General features: G+C 54.3%; 1 protein-coding gene across 1 annotated transcript in view; it reads right to left on the bottom strand.

The window, feature by feature from the left end:
• The window catches only part of SHC4 (SHC adaptor protein 4), a gene marked incomplete at both ends in the record, with an annotated part of 32,414 nt that extends 18,115 nt beyond the window's left edge, over nt 1–14,299 (bottom strand). Inside the window, 2 exons of the mRNA XM_082005359.1 lie at nt 4,079–4,149; nt 13,721–14,299. Of these exons, the coding sequence (XP_081861485.1) occupies nt 4,079–4,149; nt 13,721–14,299 (650 nt within the window). The remainder of the gene's footprint in view (nt 1–4,078; nt 4,150–13,720) is intronic.
• Nucleotides 14,300–19,933: the final 5,634 nt, after the last annotated feature.

The following is a 19,933-nucleotide window of genomic DNA, read 5'->3' as shown; positions in this document are numbered from 1 at the left end:
CTTGCGTACTCTGCAGCAGCTCTTCTCAACCCTGAGAGCCACAGAATGAAATCGGAAGAGCTGTGAGGGATTTAAATTGTTCTTGCAGTTTAAGGCAAAGAAAACCTTGCTCCTCAACTCCTCAGGCATCTTCTGCCATTTGAAGTGGAGCCACTCTTTCGGTCCTGCGGTGCCCACACGATTACATAAACTGCTCATTGTTTCATTGACAGTTTTCACTTTCCGTCGTGAATGGAAGAGATTTGGGTCAGCTTTTTTCACCATCCTGAAAAATATTAGTCTGAAGCACTTTGGTCCCCAGGCTGTCTCCAGCAGCAGACCTACCGCAGAGGCAGAGGTCCCGCTCCTGGCCCCCGCAGATGCCCATCCATTGCAGCGGCAGTTTCCCAGGGGTTTCTCTGCTGGACACCTCTGTGGGACCTAGGAGGTGGGACTGGGAAGCAGGACCATTCCTCTTCAGCTGGGACACCGAGGCTCCCGAGCACACGGCTGCAGGCAGCTCCCCACCTCCCGGGCTGAGATGCACTGAACCGGTACGCTGCCACGGCCCCCGCGCGGCTGAGTGCTGCGGGAGCCAGTGGCACAGCAAAATTTTTGCTTTCTCCCAAAAAAGTCTGGTGCAGCCCGTCAGCCCCGCAGGGCGCTGCTCCCTCGGCCCGCCGGGTTAGCAGCCACTTGGCAAGGGCTCAGCGAGCGCTGGGGCAGGAGGGAGTGACAAGGACTGCCCCATTTTTGGCATCCATAAGCCTTTAGGTCAGCTCAGCTGTACAGTCTACAGGTTTTCTCTGGGTCTGTACCTCTGGAGCGAAACCCACGGCAGATACTCCTCCTCGCTCCTCCGAGGGCATGCAGGGGAGCGACGTGCTGGCAGTAACAGTGAGCCGCTTTGTTCATTGTTCCCCCAGGCGAGAGTAAAAGACGAGAGAGGGGCTGATGTCAGCAAGTAAGCATGCTGTTGAAGATTTGCTTTTAAGCATCTAGGGCTCTGCCTACACTATCTAACAGAAAGGGATTGTGTGGCTCAACAAAGTTGAAATTAATCTTCCAAACAAAGTCAGCCTTCTTCCACCAGCCCTCCCCAGCAGCGCGTTTCAGACGCCCTTCGCCCTTCACTGCCTGACCATGTTCAAGTCTGCAAGTTAATGCCCCAATCTGAGATACAGAATCCCTTTTCCCATAAATACCCAAATACAATGACTAATAATAAGCTCGATTTAACAGATCTGGGAGACGTGTAAGAGGAAAAGAACTGAAGGGCTGGACAAGGCAAGTGCACATCAGCGTCCAGCAAAGGCAGGACCTGCCACAGCACAAGGGCAGCAGCCCAAACACGTTGTGTATCAAGAACAGCAAGCACAGCACATTTATGGGTGACCATTCAAAAAAATACAAAGCCTCTCAAGCAGAGGAACCTGTTACCCTTATTGTTATTTCTTAACGTTACTCTTGTCGTCTACATGGAGTTTGGGATCACAGATTTCTGCAAAATGGGAGGGATGTCCTAAGAGCGTGTGAGTTGGGTCACAGGTGGGCAACAGCAGAGAGCTGGAAGAGAAAATCGCTGCAGCGAAATCTCCTCTGCCAACCTCCTCACAGCACAGCCGCCGAGGGCCAAGGGTAAAACGCACCTCAGTGCCTGGCCCTTCCCTTGCTACGCTGCAGTCATTTGGCCCGATGACCGTACAGCATCTCCGCACCCCATGGTCATTCATAGTGCTGGAGAGGCCACTTTTGCCTTTCGCTGTTAAGTAACTGAAAATGCAAGTCCAGCAAGAAACTAGAAAATAAATCCTCCACGCTGATCTCTTTTGACTCCTTATGGCACTTTGGCAAACATGAGTTTGTTGATCTTTCCAACATTCATGTGAGATAGGTAAATAATATCTTTAATTTTAGAGATCAGGAGACTAACAATGCAAATACACATAAAGCAAGGCAGGGAGCAGACATAATTAGAGACCCCTCCTACATCACTTTAAAACAGAAGATGCCTCTCTGTTCAGTAAAATGCCATCGGAGTAAAAATATTTTTTACCCCCAGTATAAATAACAGAGATGATTAAAATGGGATCATTTCCAACAGCTTCTCGGCTGGTGCATTGTACATGCCGTCTATAAACTTGGTCCCCCGGGAGAACAATCAGGGGATCATCAATGTTATCTTCACTCCAGTCAGCTTGTAATCGATTGAACTTTAAAGTTTGCATGCATGAGCTCAGCACTACAGTATTCGGTTTGCAAACAGTTTAAGTTTTGAATTTCTCATGCACAAAAGAGCCCGTTAAGGTCAGCAGTGGCATTTTTTTTAGGTGATGGAAATATTTCCATTGTTAAGTTTTCACATAGCTCTGGTTAACAAAACCTCACTATTTGGGCCAAATTTAAGTTGGCAAGCTCTTGTCACACAGTAATTCATATTCATTAGTTTCCAAACCATCCAAAGCTCTGTTTTCTAAGCCTAGCAGCATACGTACTCTGTGTCTTGCCAACAGGAGACAACCTCGCTCTCTGGCCGAGGCTGCTGAATACAGTGGCTTGGTCTGAAGGCACCGGGCGGACTGCTTTGGGTTAAGCGTACTACGGGGCTCTTTTTGATCGATAAACGACTAGGCTGAGAGAATATATATGTACCATCTCACGTACTTCTTCATATACACATGCAGGAACTGGGTGAGTGCACGCTTACGCAGATTGTCGATGTCAACAACCACTGATTTTGAATATAAAACAAATCGGGCAGCTTTCGAGTGCAGTATATAGACATTCAAGGACTCCAGTTTTTCAGTTTCTTCCTTTTAGCTGATAAGTCTGGGAGCCAATAGGTAGAATTGTAACACTTATCTCTTCACGTTCCTTTCCTTTCTCCAGGATTTCTTTCATACAAACACTTGAGGAAGCAAAAGAGCATCTGTAAATCATCCGCCGGCAGGAAGGAAGAGTTGAGCAGACACAGGAAGCCTCAGCCACCCTCCTGGCACCCTCAGCATGAACCATGCCAGAAAAATAGCTGAGGGGAGAAGGGAACATGTTCAAGGCTGGGCCAAAACACTCTGCACCAACCCAGCTCTCCAGAAAGCCTTTGGAGGTGCTGGGATGCCGGGTGGCTGCTGGGGCTGCCCGGCGGAGCACTAGCCCTGGCTGCTGGACCATAGTGCATCCAAGCAGCATGCAGCACTCTGAGCTGGAAAGAGGGTGCTTATTTTGAAAACCCAAACGCTCCTGTACTGACAGACTTGTAAGAATAAAGGTAAAAATAAAACTGGGCTTTTTTGCTCCTGACAGGACGTTTCAACAGCCCCACGGGCGCATATGTTAATCATGTACGCCCAGCGATGGGCAGCAATCTGCAAGAGAGGTTGCAAGCTTTTCAAAAGACCACAAAATATTTCACGTTTAAACCACATTCAGTTGTAGCCGAGAGCAAAATATCCATCTTTTTCTGATTTGCAGCCTGCAAACTTAGTGCTGCAGTCCAGCTGGAAATGGTTGTATTTCAACATGTTTTCCTTGTGACTCTGCTTCCAGCTGAGCCTGGCCTTGGTGCAGGTGGGGCCGAGCGATGTCACTCGTCTGATAAAAATTCATCAGACGACCTTGCTAGGTTGAGGGACCGATGGCACTCCCCGCGCCGGCCGTGAAGCAGCGCGGCAGAGGGGCCCGCGAGCAGCCAGGCTCGCCCCCTCGGCCACCCGCGGCTGCGGCAGCACCGGCAAACTCACCCTGCGCCTTGGGTGAGCTGCTCCCGCGGCGCTGAGCCGGCGTGCCTGGCCCGGCTGCTGCCCGTGCCCAGCTAGCTGGGGAGTCCGTACAGTGCTGCGGCTGCAGGGGGAGGCCGTCTGCATCCAGAACAAGAACTGGGAGGGAAATTAGGTCTGTGGCTGAAACAATTCATTTTCCAGTGCAAATAGCCTATTGTAACGATCAAGTAATTCAAATCATCGCTTGGGAAAAACAAAACAAAACATGCAAACGCCTATTCAAAATTGTCTTGGAGCTTGGCACGCACCCTTGGCTTTATACAGAAATTAGCGCTCAGCCGTTTCATTCTTGGGCTGAATTTTAGTCTGATTCCACCTACCTGGTGACTTGCGTCCGTGTGCCGAAGTCCAGGGACCTCATGGACTGCAGCACTTCGATACAGCCCATGTACTAGGGAAAAGAGAGAGACAGGGAGAAAGGGGGGCTTTGTTAATAGCTAGCCAACAGGTAAGAGGAGGATCACAGAAGGAAGCAAATGTGATTTCAGTCCATCAAGTGTATGCAGAACCACAGCCTAAATGGAAAATCAAATCAACCATCCTAAATCTGCTTCCCAAAGCGATCACATTTTACTGAAAAGTGTAGAGAAGAGCAATAAAGATGCCAGTGGCTTCAACAAGGCAGCATTAAAAAAAAAGGTAAAGCCCTCTGGGGACACAAAATCCAGTAACTCCTTTTTTCCAATTCTGCTTATTCTCGCTAATTAGCCTGTGGCACTGCACTGGGAGGAACACATGAATGTTGGAGGGCAACTCCCCGGGAGCAGAGGGGCCCTGGAAGCCAGACAGGACCGACGCACTCAGAGCCCCCGCGCAGAAGAGCTGAATGTCCCTTCAGAGCAGCGGGAGGCATTTCTGGGCTCGAGGAAAACCACTGGCTCCACGCTGCTGCACATCTGATGACAAATAACCTCTGCAGAAGATGAAGGAGGTAGAGTTGCAATCCCAGCTCATAGCAACAGCTCTTAAAAGCCTGCACTATAAACTGACCTGCTTTAAATTAGAGGCTGACTCCCATACTTCTGTTGTATCAGGCAGAGCTGGGGGCTTTTCTTTTCTATACTTGTCTGGGATTTGCACAGGACTAATTTTCAGAAACACAAGACTGTGATGGCGTGTCAGCCCATAGACTCCTTTTGATGTTCTGTACAAACCTATGGAATGTTTTCCTCTCAATGAAGTGCGCTAGGCCAAGTCTATCCACTGAGCTTACCTCTCCCAAAACAGATCTTACTAATTCTTTCAGCATTTCTGTCGATATCCATCTCTCTGCTGTTGAAGCACTCTGACGTCTCCATTTCACAAGGCTGGCATAGGGCTGGGTCTCCCAGTTTGCATCCCTTGTTCCACAACGAACTCTCCCAGAGAGAAAAGGGCTTTCGGAAGCATCCAGCAGCGCTCACACAGCGCCTGTGGGCTTCAGCGACAGCCTGCCTGCGCAGACCTCTCCTGCAGACAGGCAAAGCCTCTGGGATACAGCAGACAGCCTGGAAATCCCAGGCAGGGACGTGCGTGCTCTGTCCTCTTGTTCTGAATGGATGGAGGAAGCACTCTCTGTCCAGAGAAAGGAACTGTATTTACCTCCTCTTCTTCGCTTTGCCTGTGAATTGATTTTTCTGCTTGGGCCACTCAGAGGGGGTTAGATTTAGGTATCTGGTTCAGCTTTGGAGACTTTCAGAAATGAATGTGTGTATTAAAAAGAGAACGTATGTGCGCAGTCAAGCAGGGATTCCACAACAATTGTATTATCCCTATTTTGGTTTCTTTCCAGATAGCAATGTAACCCTTGGGAGAACTCCAGAATTAGGTCAGAGCCCTGGAAGGACATCAATAAGAATCTGAAGGGTTAGCAGAACTGCTTCCCTAATGAACATTTAATGACTTTGTAAAGGACTCTGACAGCTATCTTACTTGTTAAAGATATTCCTGCTTAATGGGAACAAAGAAAACATGGAAAATACGTCTGGAGCCCCAGCTCGTAGCACAGCGGAGACCTCTGATCCCACAGGATAAGGCCAAGCACCCTGTGAGCTGGTTGGCTGCTCCTATATCCTTGAGAAAAGAAAGATTTAGAGGAGTAGGTGAGTCATCTGCTGCTAAGTGAGTCCCCATTGCATCCTGAACAGATGCGTGGGAAGCTACTCTAAGCAAAGATGAAAAATCAATATTAGGTTTTTGCATAAGTGACCCTGAGTGAAGCTGAACTTATCAATGATTCACAAAAGACCTTTTTTTTTTTTTTTCTTCTTTAAAAGCCTGAGTAGGGAAGTGCATTAACATGGCACCTCACTGCATCTCTCCTTTATTTTAGCTGCCGTTGGTTATCTAAACCAGCACAGTCAGTAATGGCTGAACCTTCACATCTCAGTAGGAGGGTACAGAGAACCCGCAGAGCGCTGGGCTGGGGGACGCTGCGGGACTGGGGTAGAGGAAGTTGGGATCACAGAGCTGGGGAGAAGCCCACAGAGCACGTAAAAGGACAATGGGATACCAGAAACCTGTTCAAGAAAACAGAAGACACTCTCTGAGGAAGAAAAAAGAATTAATAAATAAACAAGGAAGACATTAACCCCTCCATAGCAGAGTCCAACGAGCAGCACGACCAGTGTAGGAGGGAAAGGGGAAGGCAGGAGACAAGGGCAGCGCCTGCCTCGGAGGCTTCTCCTGTGCCCGGACTCCAGTTCAGGTGGTGCCCCGACTCCCCGTCCTGCGTATGCCAAACAGCAGCTCCCACAAAGAGCCAGCGGGCTCGTCTGGGGATGCTGGCTCGAGGTCAGCTCCCGCCTTCCTGCTGCAGGGAGGCTTACGCTGAAGCATCGGCAGGGCAGCCGCCGCCAGCGCCCACCCACAGCGGCGTGCAGCCCTCGCCCCGGCGTGGCCCCGGTGTGACAAGACCCACCTGCCCCGCCAGGAGCCCAAGCCCTCTGCCAGGCGGTCTTGGGACATGGCGATAGCGGTGTCAAGGGTTCACAGGTGGTGTCCAAGGAAGGGGGTTCATCTTCCAAAGCCCCGCAAAGAGAAGCACAGCACGGCTTCACTGAGCTGCTAAGGGGAAGTTGGACGGAGGCACAAGGGTGCTGTAACCAGCCCGGGGCAACAAGCACAAGTATAACTGCAGAATTCAGCTACCTAGAGAAAAATAAAATGCCAACACTGAAACAAGCCGAGCGCTAAAGACTTGACGTCGCCAATACAAGCGTATGCTGAACGCGCTGATGTGTCGGCAGCAGAAAGGAGAGCTCTCGCCAGGGAGAGGAGAGACGGGCTGGCCTCTGCTGGAAAGGGGACGGCTCCTCTGATGGCGACGCGCGCAAAGCTGCTCCCCATCTCCCTGGGGAGGGCATCGGCACCGGGCGCACCTCATCTCTCGGTGTCTCAACCCAAAGGGTGCTCTGGGACTGGTCGCGGTTCCCCCGCACCACCGGCATGGCAGGGAGGTGGGGGGGAGGAGGGCTTTTACTGGGGATGCACACGTCTTTCCACATCTATTAACAAGAGATGACGGAGAGTGACTGCAAACAGGATGAGGGACTGTGTGGGAGGAGATGCGAAGGCACCAGGCAGGGCCCATGTGAATAAGCTTTTCAGGCACGCTCTAATCCAGACCCACGTCTCATTTCATTCCCTGCCGTAACGCAGTTAGTGGCTCCCGCTCCAGCCTGAACGACAGCCAGTGATTCACCCGCAGGAGTGATACGGGGAGCGGCACACAGAGCTCCTAATTAAACACCACAGCTGCAGCCTTGCAATTTTACCTATTAGTTAACAGGCATTAATTCACACGTAATGCCAAGAGCAGCTCCTACAGACCCCACGGCCAACTAACAATGAATCCAAGGGACAGGATTTGCTCGCAGAGGCAGTCAGGTAACATGCTGCCGCTGAACAGCCTCTGCCCAAACATATGTGAGACTAGGTTCAAATCCCCTAAAAACAGCACAGGTGCCGGGGCAGAAACCCTCCACAAGCAGCAGTGCTGTGTGCACATGAGCACGGCGGGGAGCTGACTCCCGTGGAAGCATTTCTCTTCCCAGCACTGCTTTAACAAGGTGCTTTTGAAGTGAGGCAAATACCACTTCTGAGCTTCCCACCACCCTCTTTCCTTGCAGGCAAGGGCTGCCCGGGGTGGGTGCTGCCGCCGGGAGGGCCGTGCCTCTCTGTCGCACAGGGCAGGTGGCTGCAGAGCACCAGGAGAGCTTCACTTTGATTTGCTTAAATAACGTGCCTCTAGCTTGCGACAGCCGCGGTGGGCTGGGCAGAAGCAAGCAGCAGCCACCAGCACGGGGCAGAGAGATGGCACTGGAGGTATAAGGAGACAGGCCTTTGCTTTTTACACCGAGAAAAAACCACTTTTGCCAGTAAGAGCCGCAGCGCTGCCCTCCCTGTGGCAGGCTGCCGGGCTTGGGGACAGTCCCACGTGTTGCAGCAGCTGATTTGAGATCCCCCCGCTTTTGCCCTGGCAGGAAGGTGAAACGCCAGCCTCCCTCCACGGACAGCGCCGGGAGCCAGCCAGGGATGCGGGGAAGGATCACTGTAATTTTGGTGGGGAAGTTTTCTCAGCCCTTCCTTAGACGCTGCCTGCGGTGACTTTGGCGCTGAAAAACCTCTCGTCCCCTGGAAAGCGGAGACCGCCGCAGCCACCCGGGCAGCAGCGCCGCGTTCCCGTCGGCTCACAGGTTGCACCACGCTGCCGAGCAGGCGGTCGGCTCGGCTGCTCGTCCTGCACCACGCAGCAGCGTTTTACCAGACTAGGGTCGGTGCTACAAAACGCCGTTTGCAGCCGCCAGTCGGGCTGCTAAGGAAGAGCTTTCACCCGGGTTTGCACCCTGAGCAGATTCAACCGGCTCAGTCCTCAGCCTGAGCCGCGCCAGCTGCCTCCAGCAAACACCAACCCCTTCCCCAGCGGAAAGCGAGGCCGGCGGAGCCGCTCTCCCGTGTCCCGCTGCGGGGAGCAGAGAGACAAAGGCAGCCCACGGCAGGCATGGGTACCCCCAGGGCACGTGCGAGAGAGCACAAAACCCAGGCGGAACAGGCTGGAAAACAGACTGGACACCTTCACCATTAAAAACCATTAAGCACAAAAAACCTCCACTAGTGGTTTGTCAGTGCTGGCCTAACTCTCCTCACGTGCTTGCCCTGCTCTCATCTTACTCCCAGTAGCAGCAGTGGTGCAGACGGACAGAAAGGCCCTTGGCCTCTCCCGCTCCTCATGCCCACGCAGCACAGCCTCTTCCCCAAGGGGCAACGAGCCGTGGCTTTTTGTGACGAAGAACGGCTTTTGCTAAATGGAAATTTTCCTGGCAAATGTGATTCCTTCATTTATGGGTTTTCAATTTTTAAATAAATTTTGAGAAAAAAAAACAAAGAAAAGTTTGTAAATTTACATAAACACACATAGACACACACACGTGTGTATGACACAGACACACACACACATTTTCCTTTTCTTTATAGTTTTGTGCTGAAAATCCTCTTTCTGCAGCACTCAGGCCAGGGCTCCAACAGGATTGGGTCAAACTGCCCTGTCCCCGTGCTCCCGGTTGTGACAAGGCAAATGGCCTAAAAACACGCGGGTTTCTGTTAAGAAGCAGTTACCCAGAGAAAAGCATCGGCCTCCGAGGCGGTGCCGGCTGCGGAGAGGGGCAGCCCCGTGGGACGGGGCACGCGCCAGCGGGTGCTGCGGGGCTGCCACAACCCCCGTGCTCGGGGGAGCAAGCGCCGCCCCAGCACCCTGCAGCCCCGAGCCCCCGGCTCACAACCCACAGCTGCGGCGCTGAGGCCACGAATCGCCAGAGCCCACCTCCTTCCTGCGAGGGCCCCAGCTGCACGCGCACGTGTAGGTATTTATTTACGGTGGGCGACGCAGAGCAGCTCTCCGGGTGTGGTGTCAGGGTGCCGCGTGCCAGGGAAGTGGCTGCAGCTGAAACGCCACAATTCTTTCCCTGCCCTGAGCACGGAAGGGGCACTGGCAGCTTCTGGGGACCGGCAAAGGGCTGCCCGGAACCCCCCTCCCGCACAGAGCCAGGGAGCAGGTTCCCCAAGCCGCCCTGTTGCACCCTCCGTGGACGAAAGCAGGACTGTGCAGGGACAGGTGCCCCCGTGCGCTCTGTCAGGACATTCTTCACGCCGTTCTGAAGTCCTACATTAGCAGTAGTCAAGTTCCTTTTACTCTAGAGACTAGCAACTGAATAAATATATATATCTGTATCAATCTGCCAAACTATATATTGGTAAAACTTCAACATATCCATCCTTCATGACAAAGGATGCTGCAAATACCCTGTACCATATTATATCACTACAATATTATTATACTTTAAAATATCTGGCAATAGCGTTTCCCTTCCATATTTTACTTAAATAGCACACTTATTTACTAATGTGAACATCACCTCTCAAAGACTCGTGCATTATCGATGGAAGCTCAGCCACAGAGCCTTACTCCATGTTAGGACCAGTAGCAGCATCTTGCCGGTTCTCACTGGTCTGAGAGGGGCCACTGGTGCGGATCAGTGCTGAGCGCCGTATCTTATGCTCCTGCTGAGGAGCAGCCACGTCCCTGGCACGCCCCGACGAGCAAGAGCAAGGACGGCGAGCGCCTCTTGGAATGTTCCTCAGCCTCGTCGCAGCCATAATGAACACCGGTGGGAGACGCGAGTGCCGCGGCCGCTGTGGGCACTGTACAGAGGCAGCCGCAGCTCCCGGTGGGCTGTGTTGTGGGAAGGCACGTAACGGGCGGAACAGGAACAAGGACAGGGTAAATATCCACCTTGTAAATCCTGCAGCAAACTGCGTACAAAGCATGTTTTGAAAAATAACAGCGTGGGAATCAGAGCTGCCCAGGCTCCTATTAAAAGAGTAATACTTGGGCTCTTTGTGGGTCGCATGAGGGAACGGGTGCTGTTATGGGTCTCTGCTTCCTCACCAGAGCCCAGGTGACACATGGCCACGACACAGGTGACCTGTCACCCCCAGCCACACGCAGCCGCAGCCACCTCCCAGGGAGACGCCAGGAGCCCGGCATGGCCTCTTCTTAAAGCAACCCCAGAAAGACAATTCCAGCCTCACTCCAGTCCACAGGGGACAGCTTCTGCCCTAAGTCACTTCATTCCTTCACCATTTTATTGCCTTTCTAAAGTAATTGCAGATCCTCGCCACGTAAATGCCAAATCCTCTTCAGACTCCGATTAAGCTTTTAAGGCCAAAGATCTCCGGCAGCAGGAGTCACCGTAACATGGACCTGACCTTCCTCATGGACCTGACCTGCCTCCCAAAATGGCCTCTGGGGAGAGCCCAATGATCCGGTACCCTAACAGGGCACCAGAAGCTGCGTGGGGATAGCGGATGTCTCCGAACGCCACAGGAGGGAGGGCGAGGGCCAGGGTAAAGAGGGTAAGGATTGGGAGGATGGGGTAAGGATTGGAGTAAGGATTGGGAGCAGCTCCTGCAGCTGCCCGGCCCCTCAGCCTCCCGGCCCCGCTTTGCCTCCGGGTGAGACCACCCCTCCGTGCCACACTCCCGCCGCACTGCAGCCCGGCGCCCCTGGCCGCTTCCCAGCGGGAAATGAGCTCCTTGCCCGTGCTCTGATGCTGAGGCTCCAAAACCCCCAGGCTGCTTATTTACCAACCTGCTTGTTATTAAAGGGCCTGGTTGAAAAAACAAACACCAAGAGTTTTGGCCAGGACACATTTTGACGCACATCAGCAATGCCCTTGCAGCTCTCCTGGGGCTGGCTCCTGCAGGGCCACAGCCGCGGGAGCAACGGTAGCGGAAGATGCAGGAGAGATGCAGGGAAACAACGTCTCCCCATTGCGCTGCGAGGCTCCCGCCAGCAACCCCCCTGCAGAGAGATTCCCCATGAAATGCCCTGACTTCCAGAAGGACCAGCAGAAAAATATACTGGAAATACAACCTGGGGAGCAGCAGGAGGGGGCGAGCGCTTCCCTGCTTCACGTAACCTTTCTGTCAAGTTGTTCGTTCTTTGCTCTCTGACTTTCTTGCTCATGTGCTCCCCAGCGGGTGACACCTCGGTGCCTCTCTCAACCCTGGGCCACAACAGAAACCCAGGAAATTCCCCCTGTGCTTCATCGTCTCCTCCCCATCTCAGAAGCTGAATTCTTTAAGTTTGCCTCTGTCATTAGCATTTCAGTATTTCAATCTTTACAGGTACCTCAAAGCCTTAATCACGAGCTCTGCCGCACGGGGCGCTGCTCAAACGGCAGCAGATGAGGCAGGTCCCGTGCGGCGGGCGCTGGGCATCACGACGCCATCCACCAGTGCAGGCCTTTCCGCTGGGCTGGCTGAAAGCGTAGCACCTGGAGCAGCGGTGGCCCATGCACTGTCACTGTAAGTCACACTCTGCATGCTCATTCATCTATCTGAGCAGCTTGCTGGTATCAAAACCTCAACTGTTCACGTTAGTACTACCATTGAAAGAAATGTAAACATAAAAGGACACATATCAGCACGATGAAATAGCGTGTCCCCTCCCTCCACCTGCTGCACCCTGGGAGAACGTCCTGGGGCCTCCTGCGGCTCCGCTCACAGCAGCCAGTGCCGTGCTGGGACACCATCACCTTTCAGCCACCATTCCATCCAACCAGCTGTGGCACCGCTGCTGGACGCCAGGCAGGCAACTCGTTCCTGCTTGGGGAAAGGTGAACGTGGCTATTTCCCCTTGTTGCTCCTCTCCCCTCTGACTCACCTGCCCTCCTGCTGCATTTGGAAAGGGATTGATGGATTTTTCTTGGCCTTGCACCTTTCTTTAGACTTTCCTGCTTGCAAAACATCACATGTGAGACACAAATTTTGCATGGCTTATGGCTTTTTTACTCCTTAGGGCACATTTTGATACCTCCTGTACACCAAACCGAGAGCTTAGACACACACACACGCTCCTAGCATCCTGCCTGCAGCCCACCAGGAGGAATAGATGCTGGTTAATAACCCCTTGTAAAGCTTGCTCCTTGCACGTCAGGGACAGGCACGTCAGGGCTGCAAGAGCTACAGGAGCCGTTGGCCATTACATGAGTATTTCCGAAGCATGTTTAGATTGCTTTCTCTGACATTTCCCCGTGGTCTGCACTGGATCCTTCCAATGCAAGCAGCAGGCAGTTTTTGCATAAGCACTAAAATGTACAGGGTTAGAGGTTCAGAGCGTAGAGAAGGAAGCAACGGCTAGCAAATGGTGACATCTGGCCACAGAAATGTAAAGTCTAGAGAGGAAGAGAAAATTAGAAAGGTCCCAAGTGTGGCAGAGGTGGAGGGAGTGAAGGCACCGAGCCCAGGAGGCATGGTGTTCTGCTGCTAATTAGAAGACGATACACACCAACCCACCCACCAAAACATGAAAAATATCCTGACAGGCTATTTCAGGGTGTCTTCTGAAGAAAGAAGCAGGGTTTTCCGTACATCATCTTTACCAAGAAAATCAGACACAGACCTATTAGCATCAAAGGAGGAGGACAGCTTTTGCATCCTACCCGCTCACCGCCCAGGGCGGGAGGCGCGGGGAGAGGTGCTCCGGGCAGCAGCAGCGGTCCCAGCATCTCTCCCACGCCCTCTGTGACAAGCATGTCAGCAGCATGGGCCAGCTTGCACCTAGTGCTTGGGAGCTGCTCTGTGAGGGATGCGAAGCCCTTTTAGTCGGCCTCCTTCTCCCTCCAACCTGCATTTCAGGCCAGAGCAACCCCTGTTTGAATTGCAGCTCAGCTGCACTCCTCAGAGAGTCTAGAGATAGTCTTTTGGAAACGGATGTTATGTTATTTCTGGGAACAGCTGTGGTCCTTTTAACTCCCTCAGTTCGACACCACAGCCCTATGTACGTCAGGAGATGCGAAATATATGGGATAAGTCAGTGGTTTTGGGGCACCGGCTCCAGGAACGGGAACACAGCAATCACCCTGCAGCCACCTGCGTGGTTTGCTTTGTCAGAGAATGGAAACCCTGTAACAAGTACTCACCCGCAGGCCGTAGGTCGTCCCCGGCTCCCCCACAATTTCACCGCTGTGTGGGAGGCTCCTGTCCTGCCTACCCGCAGGAGCGGCCTCCTCAGCTCCCCGCACGGCACAGTCGCCCGCCAGCTTTGGGGTTAAGGCCAGCTTGTCCAGATCAGGCTGTGGATAAGAAGCCGAGAGGCAGCTGATCTCAGGTGAGGTTGGGCTGCTCGGGATGGTAACGCACTCCGTGAGTTTCATTCTTGGCACCTCTTTCGTTCCCAAGCAGAAGCTTTTCAGCCCCGGCAGATTCGATGGGTTGGCAAGTTTAATGTTAGCCATCCGGGGGATCAGCGTGCACAGGGTGGTGCAGGTGTCCTGTGGCCCCAAGGAGACATCTTCTGTCAGTAAATTAGGTGTTGAAGAATGGGAAGAGGAGGAGGAACCTTTGATGTTTAAGGATGTATTTTGCGTACCTTCATCTAGGGATGTTATAGAATCATTCCTGAATCGGCTGTACTTAGCCCTGTGCAGCATTCCTGGATATCTGAATAACCCTACATACAGGATATGTCCACCAAGGCTCTGCTGGCTGCGTTCTCTCATAGCCTTGGCAGTTCTGTAACTGGATAGTCTTGCATAAATCGGCTCTTGTAGATAAATTATATGGAAATCAAGCAAGTCAAACAATTTTAAAAACGGAAACCTATAGGATATTTTTGCTGACTCCCTCTCAAGTGGTTTACTTTCTTCAGCAGACGAGGTTTAAAACTGCACGGACAGCTGGTATTTTGTAAGCAGTAATAAAAGCAGCACACAGGAAAGCACATCAGCGGTAGAGCAGCTTAAGCTGCACAGCCGCTATCCAAACCTGCCTTCATCCTGCCTCAAGCCGGGCACTGAATCGCGCCCAGCTCTGGAGACTCCCAGCTGTAGCACCGTTAACCGCGGCGTCCCGGCTGCGGCGAAAGCGGAGGCATGTTCCACGCGAAGCCGGGGAAGAGCTACAAGCTCAACCGCATTTTCAGAGCGGCACGAACCCCGCCAGGCGCCCGGCTCTCTGCATTGCCATCGGCGGCGGCCCCGATGGAGAGGGAGAAGTGCATCCCTGCGCTGCGGGGCTCCTGCCGGCGGTCAGGCACGGAGCGGCTGTGGCAACGAAAGGGCCGGGGAGCGCCGGCAGCTCGCGGCGACAGTCGCGCCGATTCCCGCTGGAAAGTCCTCCGGCACCATAACGCAGAAACAGCCGAACGCCCCCGCGCCTACGGCGCTCTTTCCCGCAGAGCCGCGGGGCAGCAGCCCCGCAGCGCCCGAGCCGCCGCCGCCGCTTTTATGAATGAAGTTTTTTGTGAATGAGGCTCGGCGCGTGCGGGCGGGCAGCGCAGTGAATGGCGCTCGGCGGGCGGCCGCGGCCCGGCGGCCCCCGGGGCGCGCCTCGCAGCCAATCGCCGCCCGCCGCCGGCTCACGCGCCCTCCGCGCGCGGGGAGCGGGGCGGAGTGGGCGCGCGGCCCCTGCGGGTGGTGCCGAAAGCTCCGCAAAAACCCCCGCCCGCGGCCGCCGCGGCCCAGCTCCAGCCCCCGCCCCCGCGCGCAGCCAGCCGGGCCCGCGCCGCTCGCCGGGGCCCTCGGCGGGAGCCGCCGCGGCCCCGCGGGGGGCTGCGGCGCGGTGGGAGGAGAAACGCGGCACCGCGGCGCTCCGGCCGGGAGGGGAGAACCGGCACGGCGGCCTCGGCTCTCCCCGCAGCCGAGGCCTTCTCCCGCGCCGGAGTTTCGGTGCCGAGTTCACCTTCCTCTCGCTCGCGCTGCCACCGGCCTCGCGCGCTCCTCGCGGCCAGCGCTGTAACTCAGCTGCGCGTGGGTGCGGCCGCGCTGCCCCCCGCGCCCGGCGGACGAAGCCAGGGGCAGAGCGCCGGGGCGACGGGGAGAGCTCAGCCCGGCCGGGGCGTTTCTTCTTCTCTTGGGGGAAGCTGACCCTAACGGCGGCAGCAGGCGCGACACCGGCGTGGTGAAGAGCCCCGGTCCAGACTGCCGCACAGAGCCCGGCGCGCCCGCGGGCTGCGACTCTGCTTCACCTTGTCACGGAGGAAGCGGCTGCTTTTGAATCAGCCCTTTTGGGGGAGGAGGGCTCAGACTGCTCGCAAAACCAAACCCAAAGGCAAAACCTGGACCAGGCACAAGTTCCGAAGAGTGACTAATTTCTCAGGAAGCTTTAATGATGGCTTTGAGCACAAAAGGATAGAAAAGGTTTAGAAGCGAGTAGCAACGCTACTGATTGTACATAAAGCACAGAAACGCTTCTGACATGAACATTTTTCTTTCACTCTCTCATTTCGACACCACTCTAGAATACAACATCAACAGGGCTGGAAGAAACCACCAGGATGGAGAGGCCACGGTGCCCGCCCTGGCGAGGAGGAGGGACTGGAGGGGGGAGCAAGCTGTGCTTACCGTAGAGGGGACAATGAGGACCAGTGTTCATGGTCCTGCTGATGCCCTGGGCTCCTGTCTCAGGGGACCTCCCTCATTTCTTTTTTTACTGCCATGAAAAACATGCAACCAGACATACCCAATCTCCTCTTCCAGCAAGATCAGCCTTACCATCCTTCCCACCTTTTCTCTGAGCACACAGCGATGGTCCTCCTACCTTACAGCAGACCCTCAGCATAGATGACAGCACCAGGGAAGGGTGGCTTGGTGACCAGGATGCTCCCCCACACCTTGGCTCAGGTAGAGCCTAGTTCATGGCCATGGGCTGCCTCAGGCCTGTGCTGGTCCTCATCTCCCAAGGCTCCTGCCAGCTGCCTCTTCCTCAGGAGACAATCTGAGCCTTCCTTAGCTGTGTGAGTGAGAAAAGGGGTAGGTGGGGTGCCTGCTGACCCTGCAGGAGATGCGATCCCCACTGTGTCCTACTGCAGCTAACAGAGCTGGCAGCTGAAAAGGGTTAACGGGACTGGCTTTAAACCTTTGTGGTGAAAGGGGACATTTTAAAGAAAAAGAAAAAATAAAGCAAGAACCTGTCCTTCACTAATCACCCACAAGCTGTGTATTGAGCCCTGCATGGCAGCAGCACCTGCTGCCCCATGGCCGAAGCATTGTTGCCCTGCCCGGGAGCCGGGGGCTCCCCCAGAGAGGCGAGGGAGGCCAGTACATTAACTGGCACTTCTCAGCTCACAGGCACCAGTGAGTGCAATTACGGTGTGGGAGGTGAAGGATAGCTGGTGTTTTACAGCAAGTCCCAGAGAAAACCAATTGTGACAAGCTCTGTTCTCGGCAGCGATCAAGAAATAAAAGCTCGAGAGCAGAATGCAGCAAAGAGCGGCATTGTCCAAGGACTAGTAGCCATTGCAGGGAGGGGGAGGAGGGAAAAGAAAAATACCATGCCTTTGTAAATTAAAAAGCTTTTTTCTCAAAGCTAAAAAACAAGATTTCTATTCAAGATACTGGGAAATCAGCCTCTAACCAGCACAGAGAACAAAGCTCCTTTAAGCACTTGCTAAACTGAGCCTACAGCTTTGTATAGAGCCTAAAAGGAGCCTGTGTTTCTTGATTATGGCTCAAGTTCCTAGTTGCCTGCAGTGCTGAGGGCTGCCCCAGCTTGCTGCCCACCCGCCCACTGCTGCCCCGCACGGCCCAGGAAAGACGCAGGAAAAGGGCATTTCGCCCCTTGCATGGCCGCTGACATGCAATGGTTCGTGCTGGCGAAGGGCTGCGCCATGCGTGGTTTCTCAGGATACGTGGGAATGGCCCTCTGGTGCACAGCTATGACCAGAAACCTCCCTCTGTCACTGCATTAGCAGCCCCATCGCACCCAAGCCCTACATCACACCCTGTTTACAGCCCCAAACAGTCTTGGCCTCAAACACACTGCATGAGAAGCTGATGCGAGCAGCCCCCAGCCACATGCTGTCACAGGAGACAGGAGCTTTGGCAGGTGTAACCACACCGATGGGGCAGCACCCTTACGTCAGAGTGGGAGCAAGCAGCTAACCAGCTACAGCCCCCTCTACCACCCCTCTAAAAGAGCTGCAGAGCAGTAGGTGAGCTACCAGCAGCCACGTCTCCAGCGTCACTGCAGGGAGCCTTTGCAGCGGGAAGCAGCAGCGCCGGCCCGGAGCCCCACGAGCCCCCCGGCACCCTTGGGAGCAACACCGCTTCCGATTGGGGCCTGTGAGGTCACAGCTCTAGCAGGCAGTTAATGCCGCCGCACCACCCTTGCCTTGCAGCGTGAGGGCCGGGGCAGGCAGATGCCGGGACACGTGCACGTGGTGCTCGCTGGCGAGGGGAGAGCTCAAGGCAAATCGGGGACCAACATAGAAGAGGGCAGCCGGCTCAGCGGTCTCGCACCGGGAGCGCGTGTGGGCAGCGCGGGGAGCGAAGCTGTCGCCCGCCCGCGGAGCACGCCTGAAAGGCGGTTGCACTCCTGCAGGAGCCCAGAGGAAGCTGTTACGTGCTTCTTGCAACCAACATGACAGAGCTCAGCATTTCTGTTAGAACACGGAGTAAACGGGGGATTTTTTCCCCCTGTATAAATAGCAACAGCAGAGTTAATTCATGCTAAGGTGCACTGAGCTGATCTGCTTTCCTTCCTCACCGACATGCCTGGCTGACACCAGCAGAAATCAGCAAAGCCTTACAGAATGGCAGGAAAACCCCCTAACCAGCAACATGGTGGCAGGTACCTTTGGGAAGCCCTGGAGCACACTTATTTGCACTAGCAAAAGTCCTGCACAGCCACCGTTTCATTTCAGTTGAGAGAAATTTGTTTTCCCACATACTAAATCGCTCTCACTGTTTCATATCCTATAGGTACCTTTCCCTTGTTCTGAATGAGTTAAAACCAGGCATATTTGACAACTGCAGCCCACCTCCTACTTCTCAGAAGAATCAGACAGGGTTTGCATGGACTGAAGACACAAAGCTGAGAGATAATGGGCTTGAGGAGGACAAAGGCACGGCTGCCACGGCTGCCACGTGACCCTGGGTACAAAAGGAGAGTCAGAGGTTAGACTATCGCTGCTTTTCTCCTGTTCTAGCTCTGAAGGATCCAACAGCACTAATCCCAGAAAACACATCCTAGAGTGACTTAAAGACAAGGTGCAATTTTCTTTCTTGGGCACCACACTGAGTTTTGCTTGGCCCAGTTCAACCGTTCACGGTAACATTGCTTTGTCCAAAACCGCAGCTACACGACAGCAGGACCGTGCTGGGGTGAGAGCAGAAGGCAGGGCTGCTCTGCCTGGGCAAAGGGCACATCCTTGCAGCTGAGTATGCAAGTGGCAGGACCCAGCAGAGCATATAACAGGGCTCAGCTGGACATGCTTTGTGCCCACCCTTTTCACCTCCTCTTTGCCTGGCACCACCACCACCTCCTCCTCCTCCTCACGCTGCTGGGCTTTGCCTTTGCCGCCAGGACGGCCCCGTAGCACGGGGGCAGAGCACCGAGCTGGAGATTCCTGTGCAAGGGTCTGAAATTCAGAGCCCGAAGGTTGCTCAGCAGCCAGCACGGAGCCAGCTCGGAGTAGAAGCAGTCAGCAGAGACAACCCCCACGTGCCCCAGGCTATCAAGAGCGCTTATGATGAGCCGAGCGCTGAACACCGGAGGAGCGCACGGGGTGGGGGAACCTGTGCCACAGCTGCCCCTTCTGCGAGGGGGTGATGCCAGCCTCTGCAGGCTCAGCAGGGATGTACCGCACGCATCAGAGCTGCTGCAAGCCGCCAGGAATCATACTGCCCTGGCTATTGCTTTCTGAAAGGAGATCAGCATCCCAAGAGCCCCAAGATACATTCAGTAGCACGTGCTGGCCTGCCTCAGCGCTGCTTGCAAGGAGGCCGAGTGGTCACGAACAAAACCCAGCGTCACAAAGTGCTGACAGCAACAGCAGATCCAGTACCAGCATCCAGCACCCGGCTCCGGCTTTGAGCGCAGCCCCTCAGCGGGAGGGACACAAACACAAATTTCAGTCTGAAGTGGCCTAAAGCTTCATCTCTGCAGAATTGCCCACCACATGAATCAAGTTTCAGCAACAGCACCCCAAAACTAGCTTGAAAGGGAGTTTGGAAGCAGGCATGCTTTCGTGGCACCCCAGGGCTCGGTACCCACACGGTAGCACACAGGGAACATCCTTTCCTGCAATTCAGCTTAAAGGGGTATTTTTGTAGGGTGATCCAGTAACATGTATATGAAAAGAATAAATCCTGCAACACAGCTGAACTTCTCCCAGTGACGACTCAGCTGTGCAG

The sequence above is a fragment of the Phaethon aethereus genome (genome assembly GCF_964289735.1).
Source record: "Phaethon aethereus genome assembly, chromosome: 12".
Lineage (NCBI taxonomy): Eukaryota > Metazoa > Chordata > Aves > Phaethontiformes > Phaethontidae > Phaethon > Phaethon aethereus.
Note: the sequence above shows the minus strand (reverse complement) of the source record. Positions and strands in the feature narration are given on the sequence as shown.